This window comes from Brachypodium distachyon, chromosome 3 (assembly GCF_000005505.3).
Source record: "Brachypodium distachyon strain Bd21 chromosome 3, Brachypodium_distachyon_v3.0, whole genome shotgun sequence".
Lineage (NCBI taxonomy): Eukaryota > Viridiplantae > Streptophyta > Magnoliopsida > Poales > Poaceae > Brachypodium > Brachypodium distachyon.
Window position 1 is genome coordinate 15,171,886 of NC_016133.3, and position 17,485 is coordinate 15,189,370.

A 17,485-nucleotide genomic window follows, 5' to 3' on the forward strand; every position below is an offset into this window, starting at 1 on the left:
CAGTACATGTACAATGCTTTGGATAAAAATCCAAAAAACCACAAAGTAATTCCTATAACTAAGAATTACATTCAAGGCAATCAAAAAAATCTTCTTCATGGTATCCTCTTTGTAACACGAAGTTCCGTGAAGGCTTCAGTAAAGATATTGCAATCATACGGAAGCAACGACACTGTTATTCGAACACATGCACGAGCTTGCTACCTTCAAATGTTTCAGAAAGCCCCTTAGTCATCCATAAAAAAAGATGAAAAAGCCACGAGCGTTGAATCGTACGTGGACCGAGGTTGATCTCCTAAACGTATAGGTCGTCGAACCACAAAATTTTCATAGAAACACCAAAGTATGACTCCAAAGCCACAAAAATAATTTCAATAAAAACACTAGGACACACCGATAAAAAGATCATCAAATTCATATGAATGGTTCACAAACCAAAATTCGCCAAATCGGAATCTAACTTTTTTTTAGAGCAACGATCTGGCTTTATTGATTCAAGAGACAAAATACAAAAGATCAATACACGAACGAACACAAATAACAAAGATACTCAACAAAACTAAAAGTTTCATTGTAGCAATGAAGCCAAATCGGAATCTAGCTAATTGAAAATACTAATTCAGGCCCCTACGAAAGCTCGATTTTCAGGCCCAGTGAGAAAAGCACTGGGCCGTTCTCTGAAGGGCCCATTAACCTTTCCGGCCCGTCTGGTATGCACGCGTTTCCCGAGGTCTAACAACAAGTCCAAAACCCCTCGGTGAAGAAGCCCACAGTCCACCGACTCCACCCCACCCCCACCTGTCACTCTCCTGAGTTCCCTCAACCGGCAGCGAGCAGCAAAACCACCGGCGGCGGCCAATGGCCTCCTCCTCCGCCGCCGCAGCCTCCGGGGGAAGCGGCGCGCGTCCGTGGCGCACCGCGCTCCTCACCCTCCGCGACGAGTCCGTCGCCTCGCCCTCCCCTCCGGCCCTCCTCGCGCTCCTCCTCCGCCTCCTCCTGTCCCCCTCCCTTCCCGCCGCCGCCGCCGCGCTCTCCGCTCACGAGGTCGCCCCCTCTCTTATGCGCTGGTAGGTCTGGTATGGTTCGTCCTCGATCTCACTGTCTGTCCGTGTCTGCGTTTGTGCTTGCAGGTGGGCTCGGATTTGGCGTTCCTCGCGGAGAAGGCCGCGGTGGTGGCCCCCTGCGCTGGCGCCGACGACGTTCTGCGTGGCGTCTGCCGCCTGGTAATGATGGCTCTGTGCTTCCTTCCACGCATCTCCGAGATCTCCAAGTGCGCCGTGGAAGTTGCCCAGGGTTGCTTTAGATTCGGGGCTGTAATGTTTAGCTTAGACCAAGCATTCTGATCAGTGACCCGCGTTCTGTTGGGTTCAGAGTATGCAAAGTGTTGATCGAATTGCGGACATGCCCCATGGCACCTTTTAGATGCTGATTAGTTTAAACTTGAATTTTGGTTTAGCTTGCAGTGTAGCTATGATGTGGTTATGTTATGTCTAGTTGGAACCATGGTTTTAGCAATTTTGTAGTTGCTCCCACGTGAACCCCCTCGTACATTTTGCAGGAAAGAAATATTTCTATGTTCTAGAATTGTACTCCCTCCGATCCATAATAAGTGCTGGGGATTCAGTACAAAGTTATTAGTTGTGATCAATTTGACCAAGAAGTTAAGACTGTTGTTGCACCAGTCCGATGGTAGAGAATTTTCTCTCTCTGTGTGTTCATTTACTGAACCTACCTCTGCAGATTCACGATGTCATGTGCAGAACAAATACAGAGATCGACTCTTCTGGTTGGCTTGCAGTGTTGAAGTTCCTTGATGAGCTTGTGAGGTGCTCGATTGACGGTGCATGTGTTAAGGGCCTCTCTGATAGGACAGCTGCATTGAATACACTATCTGAGTGTTTACAAATTCTCAGGTTAGATAAAATATTCAAGATTATATTGTACAATAGTTTGCGATTTTTCTTTGCATGAAGTATCAACAGCCTAGTTGATTAACGACATGGGATGACGTTTCATTGTTTGACTAAACTAACTTGAAATATAAGTATCTGGTTCTTACTCACCTGAAGGGAAAATCTACTACATTCTGGCCATATCACATTTTTCTTAGTAAATGATGATTTAGATCTGCATTATCCCATTAGTGTAACTATAGTTCTTCCTTTGTTACACGCGATGCTTTACTCTCACAAAGTTAATCCTCTTGCCTACTTTTGGAAATCACTTGCACCCCCTACCACCTGCGCGCTTTTGTAGCAACTTGCAACCTAGAGTTTTCAGGCAAGAGCAGCAGATAAAAACTAATTACGTGCATCAAATATTCAAGAACTGGTGTATATGACGCTGATATTTTTTTGGGAGGTTCTGGTATTAATTTCTACCTTTCATAGACATACCATTTACACTAGTAATATTTTAATCAAGAAAATTAGCAGATATTTAATTATTTGATGTATAGGGTCAAATCACATAAATTTAAAGTACAGCAGGGCAAATTAATTGTGAGAGCTAATCTACTAGCTTGCACCCAGGACTCTCTCTCTCTCTCTCTCTCTCTCTCTCTCCCCCCCCCCCCCCTAAAGAGATGTGCTTCGTACACACAACTCTGTCTAGATGTGCTTCACACACACACAGAGGGCTTCTACTAGTTCTACTAGTAGGAAGCCTTATTAGATATCTCAAGTGATACAAACTTCGTTTTCTTACAAAGGGGATGCATCCTTATATAGGCTTTGTAGGTCAGTTACTGTTCACTGACCAGTTGGTCGGTTACTGTACTAGTGTACTCCAGCCTGTAACAGCTAGAAACTATTCCAAAACTGCTCCTTGAGCTATGCAAAACTGACTTGAACACTACTACTCTTACTTCTAGTAAGACTTCTGCATACCCTGGATACTTCATGACTAAGCTAGCTCCATGTAAACAACCAGTTGTATTCTCTTAGATATCACAACTGTGCTATGATGACAAGATTACTCCTAACAATTACCAAAACTGAAAGTAAAGAATGAGCATCTGCAATCTTAGGAAAATGTGGGTAAGTCATACTAAATTTGAGGTACAGGGAGACAGATTAACAAATTTTAAGTAAACATGGGAATCTGCAACCCTAGGAAAGTATGGGTGGTCGCTGCAGTACAATTTTCTCAAATATTTATATATTTTGTAATTGCTTAAAAACTGTCTTTATCTGTACTGTGTGACAGCATCTCCGATAGTGCGGGAGAGGTGGATTTATTATTAATAAAATAAAATCATTGTTATGTGAATGAGACAAATTATTGGAAACAAATGTTGCCTCTAGTGCTGTCTTTAGATGAGGTAGAGCCCTTAAAGACAAACTTAAGTGACTAGCTTTTGTAGATGCCTTGAAGTGGTGAATTAACTGTAATTAATTGTAGCAACACCTGTACTCTAGCATCATTCCGAGTTCTTTGAAATGTCTTTATATTGCTATTAATTGTTGCCTCCTGTTCCAGGTTTTTGAATAAGGATTTTGGAAGAAGCAGTTCATTAACTGAGAATTCAAATGTACTCAGAGTTCTCATCTTGATTATATCATGCTTGCAAGCTGAACTGAACCTGACAAATAAACCCAATGGCTCTGGCATTTCTTCCCACATTTCTGGATCAACGAATAATAAAAATTCTAATATATGGGATATGGAAATCTCTGCATTTTCCATGGTTGAAGATATACTATGTAAAATTGCACCAAGTATGTCGGAAGATTTATGGAAGTCTGTTCTTGAGGTTAGTGGTTATGTCTCCTTTATTTTTGTTAGTGCTTCACATTAGGTATTTCCGTGGCAGCAAGTACTGCAACCAGAAACTGGCAGGCATTGTAGCATCTGATATGTAACATTTTGTGCCAGCATTACTGCATTACTACTTCTCCCATGATTGATCATCTAAATTTGGCTGATGCACCAAATATGAAACATTAACGACCAAGCAGGCACTGGATGATGCATATTCTGCCAATGTTATGTGTCCATGCTTAATTATTTGTTAACTCCAATCTTCCCTTTTGCACTCTGTAGATCTTGAGGAAAGTGATAGATCTTGTGACAGCAAGGAACCTTATTATAGAGAGTAGTGTTATGTCAAGGTTAGTAGTTTTTCATGTATCGCTTCGAAGTGAATGAATTCTGAAGTCAAAATCTAAGTCTCACTGTCCTGCAGATTTTATACTTCCTTTCTTCGTTGTCTGCATTTGGTTCTTTCAGAACCGAAAGGTTCACTTTCAGGGCATGTAAGTATAGCAATGGTGTATTTATGTTATTACAGCAATTATTTTTGTCTCTTTCTGATTGTAACATTGTGCATATAAACTTCAAGGTAGCAGGTTTTGTGGCAAATTTGCAAATGTTTTTTGTGTATGGACTAAGGTCATCGACGCCATCTGCTATAACTCCAACCGAAAGTAAAACAGAATCAAAATCCAGGACTTCTGGTCGTGGTCGATATAGACCACCTCATTTACGAAAAAAGGATGGAAAGGGGAATGATTCATTGGACGATCGAAGTTCGGATAGTGAATCTTCTAGACATGATTTATGCTCATCAGATTCGGATCTGAGTGACACTGATGGATATGCAACAAACGGAGACCGTTTCCGGAGTTCAAAGGCTAGATTAGCTGCCATCCTTTGTATACAGGTATGCATCCACATAACATGTTCAAATTTGTATATCAGATGTTCCTGTTCATAATTCTTACAACTCTATTTTGGTCATTGCTTTCCTTGTGAGCTTGTACAGCTTAGGTTAAAAAATTTATTATCATAATGGAGTTATCACCAGATTGATTCCTTTGGTAGTTAACATGTATGGAGTTGTCACCACATTGATTCCTTACAATCTATGAGGATATTTCGGGTGTGTTTGGTTGGGAGCCAGCACTAGCCATGCCGAAACAATTGTCAACCAATGATTTTTTTGGCTCTTGTTTGGTTTGTTACCAAAAATTTGGTTGCCAATGGGAACTACATCTCTCTCACATATCCTTGCCAAATAATTGGCAAACTGAGGGTTAAAATTTCTTGGCCAAAAAATTGGATGCCAATTCTTGCCCACATTTGGTAGGGCTAGATGTGGCACCAACTAAACACATCCTTCAGTCTCTCTGTTAAGAGGCGATTCCATTTGCCTGTTGACTTTTCTAATTCAATATTCAGTTATGGGTATCTAATCATCAAATGCAACATTATATTAGTTAAGAAATCATCTCACTCCTATTCTTACTTATTTAAGGATATCTGTCGTGCTGACTCAAAGTCACTTACTTCACTATGGCCATTACTTTTGCCTGAGAACGACGTCCTCCAACAAAGGTAAACTCTTCCATGTGCCATGCGTATGGTGTATCTCATGCCTTGCTTACTATCACGACATCTTCTGATGTTAGTTTTTGTTGCTTGCTTGCTTATACAGAAAACATCGAGCAACTCTGATGACATGCTTGATTTTTGACCCTATAACAAAGGTACAAGTTTGTTTGTATTAGCTTTCCTGATTATTCTACCTTCCACAATGTGAACATACCTCGCTGCCATGTTGATTTTTTTTGCCAGAAGGCCATTCTGAATTATCTGACATATGGGAAAAATTTCACATGCTAATAACCTTGTATCAAATGCTTGCTGTGAAGTGATCTGGACCCTCGGTGTTTACCTTACTTGATCCAGCCATTTATTTGCAGAAGTCTGCACTTGTTGGCATGGCAGTGTATCAGTAGTTCAGTACATGCCACTGTTCTGTATATTCTCTACGAATGAATTATGGTCCTACCAAATAGGTGCTTTTCCGTTTGTAAATTCTAGTGTATATAATTGACATGACCTGAGTTAACTATGTACAGGTACGTGTTGAGGCAGCATCAACCATTGCTGTGATGCTTGAAGGACATGCCTTAGTTTTGACACAAGTAGCAGAGTACAAGGAATCATCGAAACTTGGATCTTTCACTACGTTATCTTGCTCGCTTGGTCAAATTCTGATGCAGCTGCATACAGGTAGGGGACTCGCTGACATTTTCAAATTCAATAGTCCAGTATCTATTCACTTCTTTTGGCCAAAGGAATCCATGGTTGGTGAGTTCTGTCCAAACATATATGCATCACCAAATAAATAGTAAAGCATAACTTTAAGTTTTGACACTACGTGACCAGGCAGCAGTAGCACATTGACAAATGTCAAAAACAGCTTACACAACTAGGCACATAAAGCAATCCAACAAGGTTAACAAAGGGTACAACTGCATGAGCATGTATTTACTATTATAACCATCGGACTTCTTGAGGTGTGGTTCATCCACACCCTCTCCCACCCCACTTCCCCCTTATATCTCCCTTTGATCTTATCCATATACCTTTCACGTACCCAGTTCCTTTTGACTTCTGTAAATAGAAAATTTTACATGACATATCTGTTTCTGTTTGGCAGGTGTGATGTACTTGATACAGCATGAAACTCTAGCTACATTTCTTGCAGCATTGTTCAGAGTTCTCATCCTTCTGATATCTGCTACACCGTATGATTTAATTTCCGCACTGTGTCTCTTGTTTCTCTTACTTGATATGCATTATAATTGATAATATGTTAGATGAATAGGTATTCTCGCATGCCAAAGGAGTTGTTACCAACTGTCATCACAGCCATGTGCAGCAGATTATTGGAGAAGCACTCGAATAAAAATGAACATTATGCCTTAGTGGTTAGTTTTTCAATATTGATTCATTTATTCAGCAACAGTGGCCATCTCCTTTGCACCTTACATGAGTTTAACAACAGGTTAATGTTCTAAGTTGCTTGGAGGCAGCATTTGCGAAGGTACCACCTTCTTCAGATGTCTTTGGAGTTCTCATGGAGGGTTGTGCAGGTTAGACCCTCTCAAATCTCAATCTCAATATTTTTGTTGATGTCGTGCCTTCTGTTCTCATTTCTCAGTCTAACTTTTATCTATTTGTTATATGCTGCATATTGCTACATTAAGTTATTTTCTTAGAAGACTCCAGAGTTCATCGTATTGCAAAAAAAATTTTGAAAGAAAACTGAAGGGGTGGCACATATTGCAATTTTGGTTTTGGTGAATTCTGAATTATTGAGCTGTGACATTTGTGTGCCAATGCGAGCTTTTTCAGGGCCATCACATGCTCAGCAAAAGTCAGGTGTGGTAGCTGTCCTTCTTCATTGTGTAGAAAAGGAAATGCATTTCAGCATTAGATGCGGAGCTCTCCAGGCAAGTCATCATCCAGTTACGCTTAAAGATTGCGTTTGGAATTTCTTTTCTCTAGTATTTGTCTGGAAATTTGGCGTATTATGTATTTTTTTTGTTAGCTACTCCCTGCGATCCATAGTAAGTGTCGGGGATTTAGTACAAAGTCTAATATTTGTCTGGAGTAATAATTTACTGCCCTTTTTTAATTTACTTTTCTAATATTAAGATACCGTAACGAATATAAGGATTTTGTTTTACTCTTCGTAAAGACAAGTACATCTGTCTGCCAAACCCTGTAGATTGGTTAAAAGGATGTTAGTATCTTTCCAGCATAAGCACTAGAAACAACTGTGGTTATCCTCTAAAACACAACTCCTGTGATCTGGATTCTGTTATGGTACCTATTTGTATCCACGTGCTGGATACCTTGCTCATATTTATAACTAGTTGTGAGGAAGGCTATGCTTCCTGTTCTATGCTCTAATGTGTAATGTAGTTGTCCTTGATATTCTGTGTATACATTTATACAACTACAACATAAATTCTGTTTCATGAATAAAAAAAACATTTGCGTTAACAGAAGGTGCAAGTCCAGATAACAAACTAGAATGGTGCTATCTTTCAGAACATGATACCACCTCAGATATATTCATGCATTCTTACTGCATGTACACTTGATATGTCCACATAGCAATAAGTCTTGGCACTTTATTGTAGGACATAATGCACTTGTACTTGCTCTACAGGCACACATGTGGCACCATTCATCCTCTTTTATGTGTGTTCAGGTGTTGAGATCAGTGGTTCATAATTACCCAAGCTGTGCAGACATCATTTGGGAAAAAGTTCAAGACATTGTTCTTGATTTGTTGCAAACGGAAATCTTTGAAGACCAAAGATCTGATGCTAACTTTGGACCTCCTAAAGAAGAGTTATCGATTAAGGGAAGATGTCTTGTAGCTGGCATTAAGGTAGTTTATTCTGTAAATATTTTGAAATCTTGTGAATGAAACTCTATTTTCCATGTCATCTGATTTGTAGTCTATTTTGCATTGCCATTAGGGAGCTTTAATCTTTTCTCCTTGAAGCTGATATTTTTTTGTGCTTTGCGATGAACTGGATAAATTCTCGATACTGGGTAGTTCTCAACCTTGCATCCGTCTTGTTTTCCCCAGTTTATCCATTTGCCACAAATTACTATACTTGCCAGTGTTGGTACCGATCAATGTTCAAGTTTAGTTGTTAATAATATCAATGTAGCCTATAGGATGTACCTGAAGTTGGATGTGTACTTTACCTTTTCTCCCAACATAAGATGCATACTGATTGAATTACATTATCCCATGCTCAGATTATTTTGTTGATTATTTGTTACGTGGTGCCTGAATATTCTAATCTCAGGTTTTTATGAACTTGGTTACTTGGTATAATGACATGTTTGTTGCCCTGATTTTTCTTCCCATTTTGCATCAGTTTCTGCATCCTTGTTCGATTCTGATCTTAGAACCTTTTTATTATGTAAATAAACCACTCATTCAGGATCATACTTAGTTATTGATTATTTATTAACGTGTTGTGGTTCTGTTTGCCAGGTAATCGACGAGTGTCTGCGTGTTTCATCTGGATTCAAGGGAGCAGATGACCTCAAAGAATGTAGATTGCTGGATATTCAGCAAATTTCTGATTGTACTGTAAATAAAAGTATCAAATCTGCACCGCACTTTGAAATCGTAATCCCTGGACCAACACAAAACTGTGCTTCGGATATAACACTTGGAACCAACCGTTGGATTGAGGTGATAGAAACTCTTCTCCCTCGGGGATTGTCACATGCCTCCGCTATGGTAATTTACCATCTATAGAATCTGTGTTGTGCATTTATTTGATATTAATATAGAACAAACACTGCTTAGACTTCATTTATTTCTCAAGAATCTGTGGTGCCAATGCTAACACAATAAGCAGATTAGTAGCACAACGCCTGCCCGCTTTAGTGAAAGCAGCCAACTAATCATGTTTGAATATAGTGCTAACATTTATGATCCTTGGTTTAATGCATGGTTTTTCTCAATTGTGTTGTTTGCATGGTCTTTAAGTTCAGGATGGAAGAAATCTGTTTTCTCTTGTGACATCACCAATAAAATATACTCCCTCCGTTCCATAATTTTTGTCTCAAATTTGCCCAAAAATGGATGTATCTATTCCTAAAAGGCGTTTAGATACATGCAATATTTCGACAAGAATTATGGAACGGAGTAAGTAGAGTATTGTGTTCCATGGACTTGGTGGGATTCTTTTGTGTAGAGCTGAAAGTATTCATTTTATGTGTGTGTTTCCCTGGGCTAAATAAAGTACCTGTTTGATTGTAGGTCAGGACAGCATCACTCACATGTTTTGCAGGCATGACTTCTGATGTTTTCTTCTCCCTGCCAGTAAACAACAGAGATTATGTGACGTCGTCATCTGTAAGTTTAATGTCTCATTTGCATGTTTGATTGTGTTTCCTAGCCTGTTTAGAAAATCCATTGTGTGTGTAACATTGTCGTTCTGTAGGTTCATGCAGCAATGAGTGACGCAGTTGCTACTGTGCGATCGGCTGCTTGTCGAGCCATCGGTATTGTTTCATGTTTCTCGCAAATACTGTCGAGGTAAGTTACAGATCTTTAAGGTACTTAAATGAAGATGAAGACATAACTCATTGTTTCCTCCTGCAGTTCTAGTCTGCCTGGCGAGTTCATAGAAGCCATTGAGTTTAATACCCGAAATTCATCGACTCCAGTATGATATGTGAATATTTATCTTTTTATGCATGTTTTTTAACTAAAAATTGTCAAGTAGTATATGTATAACCTAATACTATTACCATCAACGTTAATGTTTAGGTTCGTATCACTGCATCATGGGCTTTGGCAAATCTTTGTTCTTCTATTCGTTTTAGAGCATTAGAACTGCAAGCGGATCCATCTGCAGGTACGTATTTCATGTTGATGGCTATTGGTTACAATATATACTAATATGTCATGCTTATCTCCATTTTTTTCAATTGCAGGTGTAATAGATAAATCAACCACGTCTTTGTTGGTTGAAATTGCTTTGCGCCTGACCAAAGACGGTGAAAAGGTAAGCCTATCTTAGTCAGCTGATGTGGTTTTATTTTAATTGTTCAGCGGCTCAGATGTCTATTTTAGCTATGAAGAATAAAGGGTGTCATGGGATACACATTATTTTAAAAGAAAAAGGAAGCTCTCTGTGTATGTTTATATAACTAATAGCACCAGTGTTTTTTTTGCTTTGTTTTCGTTCAGGTGAAGTCAAATGCTGTTAGAGCTCTTGGATATCTTTCAAGGTTTATCAGATTCAATCATCAACCTGACGTCGATGTGCCAAGGTTGCTCAACATTCTGCGTGCATCAATTGCAAATTTTCTTATCTCTTTTCTTCAGCTTACAATTTTGCGACTTCCATAACAGCGATTCAGTTAACTATGGAGATCTTGTCTGGCTTGAAAGGATGGTACAGGCTTTGATGTCTTGTGTGACAACCGGAAATGTTAAGGTACTACTAGAAATGGTTACACTTAAAACATAAAAATCCATGTGCTGAGTACTTTGTTATTCATCACAAGTTCACAGTTTTATTCTGGTTCCCGAGATATTTTCTTTTGTTAAGGCGAGATAAAAAGAAGGTATATTCGCCTTGTTATGTCCTCACGAGGAACACCTCGGTTAGTAGGGATTTGCACCTAGTTTTTTCCTTCTAATTTTCTAGGATAAGTTACTGTTGGCTGTAAAGATTCATGACATGGATATCTGCCGCTGTTTGACATGTCTGTCTTTTCTTCAGGTTCAATGGAATGTTTGTCACGCTCTTAGCAACTTATTCATGAATGATACCTTGAGACTCTCAGACATGCCGTGGTATGATTTTTACGCATTAAATAAGTTTCAGATTTTGCTGGAATTTTTCTCAGAAATTTTATGCATCCGTTTCTGCTTTAGAAGTTCCATTGTACAAGTAAATGTTTTCTTTTATCTTCTGGAAACATTTCAAAGAAATGTATGCTTGCTATCAATGGTCAGAAGATGAAACTCTTTCATTTTTCATTGTCAACTTGTCAATCAGAAGTGCTATATGACAAATTGACAATAGTGCCTAAGGTTTCTGTGCTGAAATGCAATGTTGGTAGTTCTTCATGTGGACTACTGTGCTATTATAAACTTCTCATTTTCCATCGCTATGGAATTAATGGTTGCCCAAGGCACAGATGCACAGCCCAACACACTTAGTGATGACATGCTGCAAGACTTTTGTGATTGACTTCATTTGTAATACTTCATATTGTAGATATTTAGATTTGACATTGCCTTGTAACCTTTCCCATGGTTTCCTTTCACCTTATGAAGTCTGTTGACCGAGATAATCCGCCGTGGTGCCATTGTACCTATGTGAATACTCCAACTTCATATATTGGTGCTTCTGATTTTCAAGTGTTTTGTGTAACAGGGCATCAAGTGTTTATAGCATACTTCTACTGCTACTCCGGGACTCGAACAATTATAAGATAAGGATGCATGCGGCCGTTGCCTTAGCTGTGCCAGTCACAAGGCTTGGTTAGTCCTCTGTATGCTTTAATTTCCGCCTTTATTTTAGTTTTGACCTTCCACATTTCACTAATACCATATCATGCCAATGGATTAAATCTTTGTTCCATTATTATTTTGATTGTACTTGCATTTGTCTATGCTATGTAGTAGTTAATTTTTTGTTGGATAAATCAATGCTGCTTCTGCTGCTCCATATTTCATTTATTGGATATTTGTGTCTTGACTGTGGACTCATTCCATTCTCCAACTAAGTTCATGATGCTGCTGGATGCTTACTTATCACTCTTTGTGTAGATTATGGTACCTCATTTCCAGATGTTGTTCGAGGCCCTGTTCATGTCCTTGAGTCATTAAGTTCAAACAATGCGTCGTCACCTTCAAATTTCAAACACCGAGACAACCTTGAGAAACAGGCCAGTATTGATGATACATATACAGATATTATTTACACCAAAACATGTTTCGCAGCATCGTTGAAGCTTTTCTCCTTTTTACAGCTTACATTTACTGCTCTTCACTTGCTTGGTTTTGTTTCTCCAAAGGATGATCAAAGCCTGAAAGATTTTCTTTTCAAGGTAAGGACTCATTCCTGTGAATTAGTGTTTTCTTGAAATAGATCATCTTTGCATGTCTTGTGTTTTTAAGTGGCATATATTAGTCAGGACATATTTATATTGTTAGAATCTGTGTTCATCAGTTTCAGGAGCATACATTGGCCCTGTTATGAATGGAAATATCAAACATATACACTAGGAATAAAACTTTTTGCACCCTTCCAAAGCTGACAATGCGGGGCTTACTGTTTTAACAACGGATAACCCTAATGGGCAATGGCCCTTAAATCTGTCTCGTCAGCCCTTGTTTGCCATTGACTTCAATTTTCATGGTAACTTATTCCCCAGTGACCTTAGCCCTACAGTTGAGTTCTTCTGTGGTTAAACGCTCAAAGCTTCTATTTCTTTGTAATTGGCCAACGGATCTATTGTTACTATTTTGTAACCTACAGTTGAATTCTTTTACGGTTTAACTGCTCAACACTTCAATTTCTTGGTAATTGACTTCCAGATCTATTGTTCTATTATACTATCTCATCCGTGTGCCATTTTGAGCAGAAAGCAACCTTTCTTGAAGACTGGTTGAAGTCTTTATGCTCCTCATTCAATAATACCGAGGACCAGCCTCCAGTAAGCAAGACCATAAATGACGAGGATGGTTTCAGCCCAAATGTATCACAGAAAGTTATGCTATCCTCTGCTGTGATGTCCTTGCTCGAAGTATATAAAAGTGGAAACCAGCAAGCTATTGCTCAGAGATTTGAGCATTTGGCTAGAAGCATAGCATGAGTAACAAACATCTATTGTGGTCTCCACCGGCATTACAAGCAGCAAGTTATTGGTCATCTACCTCTCTGAAAGCCAACTCGCTTATCAACTTTGTTCTCAAGAGGCTTCCAATAAAGAGAGACAACCTGACCTGTACATTAATATACTCAGTGAACTCAGCGAAGGTGCGGAGTTTGCCGTTTTCAGATATTTGCCAGCATACAGAAGATCCTGGCAGATGCTTGGATCACTGCCAAATGTGCCTCCGCGTGTCGTTGTATTCTCGTGTAAAAGTAGTTCTTGAGTTTCCTCCAGTTCCAGGTGTGGCCATGTTGTACATCATATTAATTTACAGTAAAGCATTAGTGTGCATATGTGTTGCAAGTACTGGCATACTTCTACCGAGGGATTTCTCCACTTAAGCTATCCTAGCCCAAAGTATCAACAGTTACAGATACATACATGTATTCATTAGTTCCACATAGACCGTAGCGCTATGGATTACCATGGACTTTGCAATGGGGACATGAATGCATTGTTAGACCACAAGCATGATGACTTGTCCTCATCCGTATCATGTTTCCTGTCATTTTGGATCTGTCAGTTCACAACAGAAAATGAATACCTGCCATTTCGGCTGGGGCTACCAACCGCCATAACTAAATGGCAACGCACTATTTCCACTGTTTCCAGTGTTTACCTGGTAACATTGCTGGAGATGAATGGATGGAAGCTGAGTGCTATATGCTCTTGCCTACTTTCCACAGCTTGTACACACTTAAATGCTTTCCTGAGTCCCTGGTTTGTTTCAGAGTCTTGATCTGTAGCCACCGTTTGCTGGGTTGATCAGGATTGGTGGTTAATGTTGAATAGGTGAAGAGCTGACAAGAATGATGGCAGCAAGCAGCAGCTGTTCATGGCGACTTGTGCCTGTGAACTGAGTTTTCCTGGACTTGCTTTTAGGCACTGACCTTTGCGGGTCACTTACTGGCCGGTTTTCCCCTACAGCTGTCTTCGACTCGGTGAACTCTATTTCGATTGCATTCCAGTTAGCAATATCATCCGGGCCTTAAAAAAACTGAGCATCAACATCCTGTATATTTTTAAAAAATCGTTTGTTTGTTCTCACCCGGCTTACTGGCCGGTTTTACCCTATAGCTGTCTTCGACCCAGTGAACTCTATTTCGATTGCATTCCAGTTAGCAATAACATCCGGGCCTTAAAAAAACTGAGCATCAACGTTCTGTATTTAAAAAAATTGTTTGTTTGTTTGTTCTCACACGGAAGTACCGTACTTGGCTCTTGTTATGTTTGCTGGTCCTGATGTGGTTTTTGTCTGGATAGACTTTCTTTTGCAATTCTCTTTCTAAATTTTTGCTGAAGTTATTGCACATAATTGCTTGAATTCATCTGGGAATGATACCTAGAATATTGCATCTGTTCTTGTCCTTTCTTTCTTGTGGACCACTCCTTTTCTAATAATAATAATTTTTATTCTACATTACTCCTCCTGGTTTCTCCCATATTACAGTGTATTTTTTAGTACTAGTGTTTTGATATTTGAGAGGTTTGGGTGTTCATTCAAAACTTTCAAAAACTCAAAACACTAGCGTTTTTCTAGAAAACAATATGGGAAGTGTTTTAATTTGGTACAAAAATGGAGTGTTTTGTGGGTGAAAACTAGGGATAATCCTAAACATTTCCTACCAAACAACCAATTGGGGCTTTTAGTGTTTTCAATTTGGAGTGGATAATACCCTAGAAAACATCCCAAAAACTCTAATACTCCGATCAATATTAATTGTCTCAACTTTCCCCAAATATGGATGCATTTATGCATAAAAAACGTCTAGATACATGTAACAATTCGACAATTAATATGGATCGGAGTGAGTACCAAACAAGACCTAAGTGTTTAACGACTGCTTTTTTAGAGAAAATGCTTAACGATGTTGGATCATCATCAGCTAGCTAGTTTTTTTAGAAGATCAGTTGCTAGTTTTTAGCAACATGATCCACCCTTGCAGTCCATACCATGTCAATTATTAATAATCAGTAGGGCCACCACCAAGCAACATGCAACATAATTCATACACATCCCAAGAGGAGGATGGATGGTCCAACATCTCATTATTCAAAGACCATGTACACTGCTCATGGGAGATGTCACCACAAAATGGGCAAACATTTACTCCACAGGCCGTAGGCTACATGAGCAAGACTGGAGAACATGAATGCCACATGTCATGAACTTGCAAAAACATCCAATTAATGGATACATGGCGCCTTGCTGGATGGGCACTAATAAGGGCCTCTATAGTCTATAGTGCCGGTGTCTCCGGTCTCCCATTTCGCCGCCGCATGTATTAATGTGTGTCGATGCACAAATTCATCTATCAGGGCTAGCACTTGTAGCCTCTATTTTTTTTCTTCGAAAGAGCAAGCCTCTGCATAAACTTGACGCCTCTATGGTTTAACTTGATACATTTTCCAAATTCTTGCATTCTCGATAAGGATCTCTGAATCCTTTTGTCCAAACATTATCTACAATCTCACAAATATTATAGACCTTTTAGAAAAAACATTGTGCATCCCAGCTGGACTAATATTTGTAGAGGTAACCTTTGCATTAGCCATTAGACACAGAAATTTCACCTACTTGTCTTCCATGAGACCATGAATGACACCATGCATAATCAAGATTAGCAGATGGCAGAACACTGTTCCGGGAACTGGCACAACAGATACAATAGTCTTCCTACCTTTCTTGTCCGGTAGGAGCCGTGGGCACTACTGTATCTGATTAAAATATTTGATGTACTTTGGGGTCTAATCTTGTCCTTTTTTCTTTGTTTCTAATGCAGTGGTAGTCACTCCACGGTGCATTGACAACTACCTCCAGCATAAGAGCTCCTGTTGTAGAATTAAAAAAATTGACGTGTCAAGAGGACTTTCTTCCAACGAGTGCGAGGATTGTTTATCATATTCATAATTCTGAGTTAATACGTCAGTTCCTTCACGAATAAGCTGAGTAGATACGTTAATTCCTCTAATTTTCTCTTGCTAACTAATTATACACACATACATACATGGCTGAATATAGGTGAGTGACCTATATTCAGCTAGTTTAACTTGTTTTTCAAATGAAGAGACGACGGCAATGCCACACGCATTGGCAAAAACTAACTAAACATGATTTACCGAGAAAACGCTTTGTCATCAATTAATACGCGGATGCATGGGCCGAAAGGTTAGCAACCTAATTAAGTCCCGATCTCGTATGTGTGTACGCTGGCTCCCTGATTAATTATTGCACGGCCAACACATTTTCTGGTGTCTTTGATCTGCCATTATTTCTGATTAAGGCGTAACAATCCCGTATCAGTCTAACTGTCTGTGCATTTTTGGCACACGACGGCTTTAACAGATGGCTATTAGGTATGCTTGAGATCAGTGAGCTATTGTGCACTGTTTCAAATTATGGGCTATTTTTACAGGCCAGCCTCCTGACTAAAATCATACTCCCTTCGTCACTTATTTCGGGACGGAATAAGTATATCGTTCTTGCTCGTGTGATATACATGTAAAATCACGGTACGCTAAAAAAATATGTAAAATCACGGTGCATGATTTCTTGCTTGCATGCATCGTCATCATCACCGTATCATCACACAAGCTAGCAAAAAAATTCCATGTATACAAAATCAAGTGGTACAATTTCGTTTTTTGGCTTTATTATTCATTTAATACCAGATTTGCACCGTGCGCAATAGATAAAGAAAAATGCAATGGTCCTGTGAAAAAAAAACATCAAAGTGATCATGAACGAAACAATATTTTGAGCTTTGCCTATTTCTTTTTCTTGCCCTACTTTGTCTCCCGCGTCGTATCGCTCCATCCGTGCTTACTCGACAATGTGGGTAGATCTAAGTTAACGTGGCGGACACAGTAACATAAAGGAGCTTTAAAGCTAGATAAGCATTTGCCTATTTTATTTTTCCTAATTTGTCGGTGCACAACTAGAAATCACAAAAAGGGCAAGTGGAAAAAAGATGAAGCCCGACAAAGCGATAACATGATAAACTATTGTGCCATACGTTTTTCTTATCCAGCATATATATCAAGCTCCATCCATGACCACATTCGCGCCACCGCAGACACGGACACGACAATCCGATACAAAGGTTGACCGTTACGTAATGAACACAAAAACCTTATCACACCACGTCGACAGAGCAACGAGATGCGCGCGTGCATGCATGGCACACCGTCGACACTCGCCCCCGCTTGTCCCACAAGAAACCCTACCCCTCCCAAAAGAAAAACCAAACCCAAA

General features: G+C 39.4%; 1 protein-coding gene across 1 annotated transcript; it reads left to right on the forward strand.

Moving 5' to 3' along the window:
• The first annotated feature begins 782 nt into the window (after positions 1-782).
• On the forward strand, positions 783-13,701 carry LOC100834014 (HEAT repeat-containing protein 6). The gene is made up of 28 exons (XM_010236111.3): positions 783-1,044; positions 1,131-1,223; positions 1,741-1,913; positions 3,481-3,754; positions 4,045-4,112; positions 4,187-4,256; positions 4,343-4,663; positions 5,258-5,337; positions 5,438-5,489; positions 5,865-6,018; positions 6,449-6,536; positions 6,617-6,719; positions 6,797-6,884; positions 7,147-7,244; positions 8,012-8,194; positions 8,816-9,067; positions 9,593-9,688; positions 9,777-9,871; positions 9,938-10,001; positions 10,106-10,193; positions 10,273-10,343; positions 10,529-10,611; positions 10,694-10,778; positions 11,067-11,140; positions 11,727-11,833; positions 12,122-12,240; positions 12,325-12,402; positions 12,940-13,701. The coding sequence occupies exons 1-28, from the start codon at positions 859-861 to the stop codon at positions 13,168-13,170; spliced, it is 3,474 nt and encodes a 1,157-aa protein (XP_010234413.1). The 5' UTR covers positions 783-858; the 3' UTR covers positions 13,171-13,701.
• The last annotated feature ends 3,784 nt before the right edge of the window (positions 13,702-17,485 follow it).

Excerpts from the sequence above, each read along its gene's own strand:
- LOC100834014 (XM_010236111.3), top strand. The coding sequence starts at position 859 with ATGGCCTCCTCCTCCGCCGCCGCAGCCTCCGGGGGAAGCGGCGCGCGT. Across the intron at positions 1,224-1,740 it reads TGCGTGGCGTCTGCCGCCTG|ATTCACGATGTCATGTGCAG; the intron begins GTAATGATGGCT and ends CTACCTCTGCAG. Across the intron at positions 10,779-11,066 it reads TGACAACCGGAAATGTTAAG|GTTCAATGGAATGTTTGTCA; the intron begins GTACTACTAGAA and ends TCTTTTCTTCAG.